Source organism: Hoplias malabaricus, chromosome 3, assembly GCF_029633855.1.
Source record: "Hoplias malabaricus isolate fHopMal1 chromosome 3, fHopMal1.hap1, whole genome shotgun sequence".
Taxonomy (NCBI): Eukaryota; Metazoa; Chordata; class Actinopteri; order Characiformes; family Erythrinidae; genus Hoplias; species Hoplias malabaricus.
The window spans coordinates 3,819,336-3,830,645 of record NC_089802.1 but is presented as its reverse complement, the minus strand read 5'-3'; the positions used below and the strand labels follow the sequence as shown (position 1 = coordinate 3,830,645).

Sequence of the window (11,310 nt, the reverse complement as noted above, 5' to 3'; positions counted from 1 at the left end):
TAGCATCGTGCAGAGTGAAAAGGAAAAGGGAGGACCATCCCATGAACCCAGAACCTAGTTTCCTTAGAGCAGAGGTTCTCAAACTGTGGTACCACCAGTGGTGCGTGAAGCAACAGGACGTGGGACAACAGATGACATCGAAACATTTACTATTTAATTAAGAAATTTATTCATGACTGAAATAAGTTTTCATTGGTAAATTATACAAGGTTTCACAGTTTTCGATTTGTTTGTGTTAAAAGAAAAATACAACGTGCTACACACACTGTAGATTACGTCTGTAAGGGCAGTGTCCCCCTGCTTTTTTCCTCGTTTTTTTTTTTTAAGAAATCTGTGTAAAGAAGAAAGAAAGCTCAGGACGTAAGCAAAGGCTAGAGACAGAGGGAAACATGACCTTTGCATAGAGTCCTAAAACACTGTTTAACACTACGCCACCTTCACTTACTACTACAAGCGCCGAGAGCCACTGTGACCTGCTCCCGGCGCCACACTGTTTTCTCATGCAGTCTATTAAACACACAACTCATATTAAATAGACTTCTCATTTTAATTTCTTTAATTTAATTTCAAAATTCGCATTTCCCATAAAATGTATGTTTTCATAAATGTAGAATTTTATTTAAAATATTCAGGTCTATATTAATGTGTACTCTCTCTATAATTGTATAATTATTTTAGAATAATTCTGTGTAAATCGTGCAAATTTCAAGTAAAAAAGTGAGAAAAACATACACAAATTCCAGCAAGACTTTGCATTACACCCCCAGAACAGAGGAGGAGTCACACGTTTCTGGGTGAGACTCATAGGTGGCACTTGGAGGCTTTGGTTTGATAACGGGTGGTACTTGGTCTAAAAAGTTGGTCTAAAAAACTGCCTTAGTTTAAACCTGGAATTACGAGGCTAACATTTCTAACAAACGCTGGAAGTCAACAGCCGCACAAATAGCCTTTATTATCGTACATAAATATGATCTTCAAGCTTCTCGAATCTCATTTAAGCTGGGGTTGAGTGAAGGGGGTGAATGCAAGTGTGGTGATGAGTTCCTCCTCTGTTCTTTCTCACTTTCAGGAGCACATCTACAAGCTGATGAAGAGCGACTCCTACAGCCGCTTCATTCGATCCAGTGCCTACCAGGAGCTTTTACAGGCCAAAAAGAAGGTAAAGTTCCTCAAGCGACTCGAGACCGCCATCTGAGGCACTGCCTCCAGTGGCATACTGCCCTTTCTGCTGCCCCCTGCCGCCTCCTGCTGCCCCCTGCTGTCCTGGAGCAGCAGGAGCTCTCAGAGACCGGGATTTCCTCCAGAGACTAAAGCCATTACTATGCAGCTGTGGCATTATCAAACCGAGCGTATAGCCTCTCTCGGGTCCATTTTATACTGGAGACATGAGCCTGTCCCCTGAAACACTACCCACAGCAAAAAATATACTTCTCAACACTGGCTCAGTAATGTCTCATGAGACCTAATGACCATTCTCTTAAAAACTCCTCAGCAACTACTCAGCATCAACCCTGAAACTGTTCTATATTTAGTTCTGCTGCTGGTAAAGAGGATTTTAATATCTCAGCACTGAGCCAAGCATGAGACATCACCGAGACCTCCACTCGCACACTAGAGGAGACTCAGGGATTTTTATTTTGGATTCTTTCACTCAGGAGAAACATTTGAGCAGCAAGAGACAGTCTCCAGTCTTCGTTACAGGCTACATTTCTCCATCTGATATCAGTGTTTTACAGGAGACACTACAGAGACACTAGGGAGAAGTATTAAGGAGACAAAGGAGACATTAAGGAGGAACTACAGTGATATTAAAAGACACTACAGAAACATTAAAGTGGAACAACAGGAACATATAAGGAGACTACAGAAATATGAAGGTGGAACTACAGTGCTATTAAGGAGACACTGAAGAGACATTAAGGAGGGTCTACAGAGAAATTATGGAGACATTATAAAGAATATGTATTGTTATATCACTATAAATATAGTCACAAATATATTTAATTAGGAGGAACTGCAGAGATGAGGAAGAGGAGCTACAAGAACATTGTGAAAATTAGGTTAATTAAAGCAACAGTACAGATCTGTTAAGGTGGAACTACAGTGATATTAAGGTGGAATGACCACAGGATTAAGTAGAGCTCCATGTTGTTACCTGTGGGAAGATTTTCTGGACTCTGTGCTTCTGGACAGAGCCTCTCTTTGTTTAGCTGTTGAAACAGGGACCTTTGTATTTAATTTTTTATTATTATTATTATTTTTGTCTGTAGTTGATTTGCTCTTATGTTATTGTTTGTCTGATTATTTCTGCCGCATGATTCTGTCACACCTTTATTGTTTCTTGGGCTTTTTGTCGTCCTCCCGCTCGTTTCCTGCTCTCCCTTTTCTTTGTGTTTTGTTCTGTTTCCTGTTCTTTGTTGTTGTTTTTCTGTTCTGTTGTTGTGTTTTGTTGAAGTTCTGAAGCTCGTTCTCTCTGGAGGCAGAGGGTCTTGTCTCTGTAAATGGGTAAGTGTGTGTCTCAGCGTTAGAGAAGTGTTTTATGTGCCTTGAGTTTGTTGCCGGTCAGTTGTTATATTCACTATTCAATCAATTTGTAAAATTTAATCTGAATCAAATGATTATTTTATGACGTATTAAATAACACATGTCATATTACCGTAGCACAGAGTGGATCAGACACTGCAGTGCTGCTGGAGTTTTTAAACCCCTCAGTGTCTGGACTGAGAACAGTCCACCGACCAAAAACATCCAGCCGACAGCGTCCTGTGTCACTGATGAAGGACTAGAGGACGAGCGACACACACTGTGCAGCGACAGATGAGCTACTGTCTCTGACTTTACATCTATAAGGTGGACCAACGAGGGAGGAGTGTCTCACAGAGTGGACAGAGAGTGGACACAGGGTTTAAAAACTCCAGCAGCACTGCTGTGTCTGATCCACTCTACACCAGCACAACACACACTAACACACCACCACCACGTCAGTGTCACTGCAGTGCTGAGAATGATCCACCACCACATCACACCTGCTCTGTGGGGGTCCTGAGCGCTGAGGAACAGGGGGAAAGGGGGTTATTAAAGTATGCAGAGCCACAATTGGACTACAGTGTGTAAGTGTACAACTACAGAGTGAGCGGAGTGGACAGTGGAGCTGAGAGAGTGGACAGTGAGTGTAGAAACATAGAGTTAATTTTAATGAGCCATGTTTTAGGGTCATTACGGTAGTTGGAATTTGTTCTCTGTGGACGTTTGTGGACCTTGTCACATGACTCTGTCTCAGTGAGATCCTGCTGGTGTGGGTTTCCTCACTTTCAGTGCTTTGAGTTCTAACAGCTCCCTCTGGTGGAGAATTTTCACACTGCTAAACACGACTGGAGCTGGACATGAAGTTTTTATCACTCACACTCCAGACCAATCAGAAAGATTCATTTTTAATTTACGTTTCTAATATCTCCTACCCTTTGTTTTTTGCAGAAAAGCAAGAACTTGTTCTGAAGTGGAGGCTGGGTGAGTACCTCCACGACACCTGCTACTCTAGTGCTTCTTCTGGAGTTTAATCATGGGGTGTGGGCATGGTGAACTCATGTGCAGCTGCTTCAGAGCATCCCACTTCAGTCTTGTAATATTCTCTGACATCAGAATTATTTACACTCTATCAAATAAAATATACAACATTCAGAAATTAATTTACAGAAATGACAATAAAGATAAAATATTTCTAGCCCAGTCCAGCCCACTCTACTCTACTCTACTGTATTTTATTCTATTCCGCTCTACTCTACTCCATTCCACTCTACTCTACTCTACTGTATTCTATTCTATTCCACTCTACTCTACTCCATTCCACTCCACTCTACTATACTCTACTTTACTATATTCTACTCTACTCTACTGTATTTTATTCTATTCCGCTCTACTCTACTCCATTCCACTCTACTCTACTCTACTGTATTTTATTCTATTCCACTCTGCTCCATTCCACTCTACTCTACTCCATTCCACTCTACTCTACTCTACTTTACTCTTCTATTCTATTCCACTCTACTCTACTCCATTCCACTCCACTCTACTATACTCTACTTTACTATATTCTACTCTACTCTACTGTATTTTATTCTATTCCGCTCTACTCTACTCCATTCCACTCTACTCTACTCCACTCTACTGTATTCTATTCTATTCCACTCTACTCTATTTTACTCTACTCCACTCTACTGTATTCTATTCTATTCTATTCCGCTCTACTCTACTCCATTCCACTCTATTCTATTCTATTCTATTCTATTCCACTCTACTCTACTCCATTCCACTCCACTATACTGTACTCTATTTTACTGTATTCTACTCTACTCTACTCTACTCTACTGTATTCTATTCTATTCCACTCTACTCTACTCCATTCCACTCCACTATACTCTACTTTACTATATTCTACTCTACTCTACTGTATTTTATTCTATTCCGCTCTACTCTACTCCATTCCACTCTACTCTACTGTATTCTATTCTATTCCACTCTACTCCATTCCACTCTACTCTACTTTACTCTACTCCACTCTACTGTATTCTATTCTATTCCACTCTACTCTACTCCATTCCACTCCACTCTACTATACTCTACTTTACTATATTCTACTCTACTCTACTGTATTTTATTCTATTCCGCTCTACTCTACTCCATTCCACTCTACTCTACTCTACTGTATTCTATTCTATTCCACTCTACTCTACTCCATTCCACTCCACTCTACTATACTCTACTTTACTATATTCTACTCTACTGTATTTTATTCTATTCCGCTCTACTCTACTCTACTCTGATGTATTCTATTCTATTCCACTCTACTCTACTCTACTGTATTCTATTCTATTCCACTGTACACTACTCCATTCCACTCCACTATACTCTACTCTACTGTATTCTACTCTACTGTATTCTATTCTATTCCGCTCTACTCTACTCCATTCCACTCCACTCTACTATATTCTACTCTACTCTACTGTATTCTATTCTATTCCGCTCTACTCTACTCCATTCCACCCTACTATACTCTACTCTACTTTACTGTATTCTACTCTACTCTACTTTACTGTATTCTATTATATTCCGCTCTACTCTACTCCATTCCACTCCACTATACTCTACTTTACTGTATTCTACTCTAATCTACTGTATTATATTCTATTCTGCTCTACTCTACTCTACTCCACTCTTCACATTCTGTTGCATTCTATTATACTCTATTTTATTAGATTATTTTTCTACTCTAATCTAAGTGTATGTGTTCTCTCTTTGATTCCTCTCTCTCCAGAAAAGCACATCAGCAACAGCCACGTATTGTGCAATCGTGCTAAAATAGCACCACCTAGAGTGTGTGGAGAGGACTGTGTACATTCTTGTAATCTACTCTTCTCCATCAGTTAAGCACTAGAGCAGTTGCATGTCCCATAACCCGAGGTACTGTTCTCTCTCTTCAAATCACTCCTGTTTATGTTCTTTCACCTTCACCATCTGCGATGTGGCACTTTGGATGTCTTTATTCTTCACAAACAACAACAACAATCAGCAAAGACATGTGCTGAGAACATCCACGGTTCCAGGCTCCACAGCTCTGAAGTGATATCAGTTATAAAACAAACCAATATAAGACTCTCTAAAGCTTAGTAAACATCTCTCCAGTTGCTTTTATTAAATAGATTTAATAACATGTTAGCTACACAGTAATTACACATATTAACAATGTTGTTACTGATGATGTATTTATCAGAATAAAGCAGTGCAGTTCTTGTAATTACACAAGTTAATATTTTGTGAAATGAGTGCATACATCAGGAATTACACTGCTCTTGCATTGTTATAACTGTGTAAATATTGTGTAACTACACAGTTATTGCTAGCACTAATACATTGTGAAAGTCCCACATTATTGTTTTTATTCACCTTCAACACAGGACTCACTGCAACTGTAAAGAAACCCATTCAGATGAAGGGTGTCTTCCACTTTTGTCTTGGACTTGAAAGCACTTGGTCTCATTTATTTTTATACTGTATTTAAAGATGTGTTGCTTTATCTGTAAATTAGTATCTGTTTATTTTTCTCTTGTCTCATGTGTGTAAATATCTGTACAAACCCTGAATAAACAAGAGAAAGACAAAAGAGAAAAGACAAATGAAGGACAAGAGGATATTTTTAACCCCACATCCGCCCGTTACATGTGGTTGATGTTAATCAGCGATGAACCCTGTGTCTCTCTCTGATGAAGCTGTCACTGCCCATGGGTTTGGGAATCTTTGGATCATCTGACATCGTGTCCTAAACACAAGCGATGCAAGTGAGGGACAGTGTAGAAACAGCGCGAACGAATGCCTCGTTTCTGTTTCCGATATTTCTGACTGACAGTGCCCCATAACACTCCCTGATTTGAGGGGCCAGGGCTGGTGTTGCTTCCCTCCTGGGCTCCTGTGATACACATAATAAAATAAAATATTCTGACTTTATTCTCTGAAATATTATGACTTTATTCTGTAAAATATTCTGGCTTTATTCTTTGAATAATTCTGACTTTATTCTCTGAAATATTCTGACTATTCTCTGAAATATTATGACTTTATTCTCTAAATTATTCTGGCTTTATTCTCTGAATTATTCTGGCTTTGTTCTCTGAATTATTCTGACTTTATTCTCTGATGAAGCTGTCACTGGCCATGGGTTTGGAAATCTTTGGATCATCTGACATCGTGTCCTAAACACAAGCGATGCAAGTAAGGGACAGTGTAGAAACAGCGCCACCTGGGGTGAACGGATGCCTCGTTTCTGTTTACGACATTTCTGACTGACAGTGCCCCATAACACTCCCTGATTTGAGGGGCCAGGGCTGGTGTCGCTTCATTCCTGGGCTCCTGTGTTACACGTAATAAAATAAAAGATTTAGGAGACTGTCCACTCAGCCTCAGACCAAATGTACACTCTCTTTAAAAAACACACCAAAAGCATAAATAAAGGGCAATAGTTGATTACTGTTAGTGTTCAGTGTCATCTTTATACAGCTTTAAAAGCTTGTTTGAAAACAGGACGAGGAGCTTCAGGGCGAACCCTAAACAACTTTTCTAAAAAAGGACACTAAGGTAACACTACTTTAAAGTCAGCTTCTTAACTTTTAATTCAAATTTAACAAGTCATTAATGAACTATTAACAAGCAGTTACTTATTTAATAGTGAGGTAATAAATTTAATTAATTAAATTTATATAGTGCCTTTTGAAAACCCAAGGATGGAGTGTGAATAAATGAATAGATAAATACATTCATTAATTAATTTTTTTTTTAAGGGAAGTTTAAAGCAGAGATTTAAAAGAACGCAGTGATGAACAGAGACAGAGAGAATGAGGCAGTGTTCCAGAGGCTGGGAGTACCTGCACTAAAGGATCTGCCCATGGCTGGGTGTCTGAGGGACAGTAAGAAGTCCAGTGTTGGTCGGTGTAAGTGTGTGAGAGGGATGAGCAGGTGGCGTAATGGTGCTGTGTTACACAGACGGAAAAACTCAGTTTTAGTGACAGATTTGATATGAGACTCAAAGGTGTGTATGGAACCTTGGACCTGGTCCCTGCACCAATGTCAACAGAGGAATGAGAAACATGAGAAAGTGGTGACTTGGCTCCAACAAGTAGAGCTTCTGTTTTATCAGCGTAGAGACTTAGATGGTTAGTGTGCAGCCAGAGTTTTAAACCAACACAGGAACTCACGCCTGGGGGGAGGCAGTGGGTGAAGCCAGTATCAGCGGTAAGCACTGCTGGCTTTATTCTGGCTTTATTCTCTGAAATATTCTGTCTTTATTCTCTGAAAAATTCTGGCTTTATTCTCTAAAACGGGTGCACAACTCCAGTCCTGGAGGGCCAGTATTCAGTAAAGTTTGGTGATTCCTTTGCTCACACACACCTGATTCCACTCATCTGTTAATTGACAGGTTTAAGGGTTATGTTTTAGAGGAATTATGGAGTTAAATCGGTGCCACTAGAACCTGAACCTGAAATCATGATTCTTGAAAAATAGTGTGTGAAATTTAGGGTTATTTAAATGTTTTTATTGAAATATTTGGAGAAATTTCAGGTAAAAATAATTCATGTACAAAAATGCAGGTAAAAAAATTCAGGTAAAAATATGAAAGAGTTTTAGGGCCACAGCGTTGGGAAAAAAAACAAGATTCCGAGCTTAAAATCTGAATTCCGAGAAAAAAAACACTCGGAATAATTCTGAGAAAAAATCTCGGAATAATTCGCTGCGTGTAATGGAGCAGACACAGTGTAATTGTGGAATGCAGTGTGTTGCTGAAGTCATAGATTTCAGGAATAAACGCTCAGTTCTCTTCCACATCAGGACCACAGTGTGATTAGTGTTTAAAAACTGAAGCCTTATGCATCTCAGTCAGGGGCTGCGGCATGTCGTGTGAATGCGTTTAATAAATAATTCATGCATAAGGCCGTAACGTGATGGAGCCTCGTGGGCGCCGGAGTTCCTCTCGCTCTGGATCCATCATTTTCGTGATCATTAATGGTTTCATGTGAAACTGCCATGGGTTCCTGCACCGATTCAGGGTTTAAATACTAATCACACTGTGGTCCTGATGTGGAAGAGAACTGAGCGTTTATTCCTGAAATCTATGACTTCAGCAACACACTGCATTCCACAATTACACTGTGTCTGCTCCATTACACGCAGCGAATTATTCCGAGATTTTTTTCTCGGAATTCTGACTTTAATCTCGGAATCTTGTTTTGTTTTTTTAACGCTGTGGCCCTAAAACTCATTAATTAATTCATTCATTCATTATCTGTAACCGCTTATCCAGTTCAGGATCGCGGTGGTCCTAAAACTCCGTCGTATAAAAAAAATTCAGGTCTGGAAATTGAGGGTAACATCCGGGCTACTGAGGAAGAGCAAACAGGCGTAGATCTAATCGAACTCACACCTGGCCAATCACAGCACACCTACAGGGGTCAGTGGGAGGGCCGTTATTTTAACACCGAGGCGGGAGCATTGACGAACCATGGCTGAAGAAAACAGTGGACCTTTTCCACCTGTAAGTACTGTTTGGACTCTTCTCTTTATATCAGCGCGCGTTAGACACCACTGTGTAGTATTTTATTGGCCGCTTGTACACACACACTCTCACACTTAATGTCTTTTCTACGACGAACGCCAGGCGAAGCACCGGTTAGCGGCTAGGAGTCTGTTAGCATCTGCGCTTTTCCTACACGATGACGTCACAACGGCCGTGTAATCGTTCAAATAAATTCCTGTGAAATTAAAACTGAGAGAACAGCACAAATTACACCGCCTTTTCCAGCAGTGTTCTATTAATGTGAGCAGTGCTCATAAAGGAACAGAAGAACCTGACGAGAGAGTATTTTAAGCACAGAATTACAGAGTGATATCACTACAGAGTGTGATTAGTGCCGTTTCACTGGATTTAGTGACGTTCAGTGTGTGAAAGGTTGAGGACTAATCACAGGCCTCAGCTTTTCTCGTGACGTGTTGCATTAACATTTCGTTCATAATAAGTATAATATTAAATAAACAGAATGAGAAGGTGAAGGCTGGCCCGGTGAAGTTAACAGGAATGATTAAATATTTTATGAACTAAGATGGGTTCGAGTCCCGCTCCGGGTGACTGTCTGTGAGGAGTGTGGTGTGTTCTCTCTGTGTCTGCGTGGGTTTCCTCCGGGTGACTGTCTGTGAGGAGTGTGGTGTGTTCTCCCTGTGTCTGCGTGGGTTTCCTCCGGGTGACTGTCTGTGAGGAGTGTGGTGTGTTCTCTCTGTGTCTGCGTGGGTTTCCTCCGGGGACTGTCTGTGAGGAGTGTGGTGTGTTCTCTCTGTGTCTGCGTGGGTTTCCTCCGGGGGACTGTCTGTGAGGAGTGTGGTGTGTTCTCCCTGTGTCTGCGTGGGTTTCCTCCGGGTGACTGTCTGTGAGGAGTGTGGTGTGTTCTCCCTGTGTCTGCGTGGGTTTCCTCCGGGTGACTGTCTGTGAGGAGTGTGGTGTGTTCTCCCTGTGTCTGCGTGGGTTTCCTCCGGGTGACTGTCTGTGAGGAGTGTGGTGTGTTCTCCCTGTGTCTGCGTGGGTTTCCTCCGGGTGACTGTCTGTGAGGAGTGTGGTGTGTTCTCCCTGTGTCTGCGTGGGTTTCCTCCGGGTGACTGTCTGTGAGGAGTGTGGTGTGTTCTCTCTGTGTCTGCGTGGGTTTCCTCCGGGGGACTGTCTGTGAGGAGTGTGGTGTGTTCTCTCTGTGTCTGCGTGGGTTTCCTCCGGGGGACTGTCTGTGAGGAGTGTGGTGTGTTCTCTCTGTGTCTACGTGGGTTTCCTACTGCGGTTAAGCCAGCTGCCGTTTGAGAAAACACGGTTAAACTAGCCGCACGTCAGATTTTTGTGCGCGTATACTAGTGACAGAGCGGTAATACCCAATGCGCATTGAGACCTGAGCTTATGCCCTTCATTTTAAAGAAAGTAACAGCATTTAAGCGGTTTATATATTGGTAATTTCTAATAAGTATTTCATACAACCAACAGATATCAGTTCAGTGTGTACTATACTATGTATCTATGAAATATGAAGTGATTTTACTGTGTAGTTTTTGAGTAAATGACATTCAAAATCCTCAAGTGCCCATTGTTTTTAATGTTGACTCACGTTTACTGCTTTATAAAATGGTTATTTTAAATACGTAGCCCATACAACCAACATATATCACTTCTGTGATTGCCATACTATGTACCTATGAAATATGAAGTGATTTTACTGTATAGTTTTTAAGTAAATGACATTCAAAATCCCCATAATTGTCCATTGTGCTTGAACATGAGTCAAGTTCACTGCTTTATAATGTGGCCATTTTTAATACGTAGTCCACACAACCAACAGATATCAGTTCAGTGTTTACCATACTATCTACCTATGAAATATGAAGTGATTTTACTGTGTAGTTTTTGAGTCAATGACATTTAAATTCCCCATAATTCTCCATTGTTTTTAAGGATGACTCAAGTTTGATGTTTTATTATATGGTCATTTCTAATAAGTAGTCCATAAAACCAACAGATATCAGTTCAGAGTGTACCATACTATGTACCTATGAAATATGAAGCGATTTTACTGTATATTTCTTGAGTAAATGACATTCAAAATCACAATAATTCTCCATTGTTTTTAATAAAAATATTATAAAGCAGTGAACTTGACTCATGTTAAAAAACAATGGACAATTATGGGGACTAATCTGATAGAGTGTGTTAAACTATACAGTAAAATCACTTCATATTTC

General features: G+C 40.5%; 1 protein-coding gene across 5 annotated transcripts in view; it reads left to right on the top strand.

The window, feature by feature from the left end:
• rgs7b (regulator of G protein signaling 7b) overlaps positions 1 to 6,943 on the top strand; it is a 70,526-nt gene extending 63,583 nt beyond the window's left edge. For 4 of the 5 annotated variants that reach the window (XR_010801886.1, XR_010801887.1, XR_010801888.1 and 1 more), the window contains 3 exons: positions 1,070 to 2,505; positions 3,475 to 3,507; positions 5,312 to 6,943. Coding sequence is in view for 1 of the 5 variants with exons in the window: in XM_066664287.1 (XP_066520384.1) it covers positions 1,070 to 1,159; positions 3,475 to 3,495 (111 nt within the window). In the remaining 4 variants the exon portion in view is untranslated. The remainder of the gene's footprint in view (positions 1 to 1,069; positions 2,506 to 3,474; positions 3,508 to 5,311) is intronic. The other variant, XM_066664287.1, reaches the window with a different exon arrangement.
• Positions 6,944 to 11,310: the final 4,367 nt, after the last annotated feature.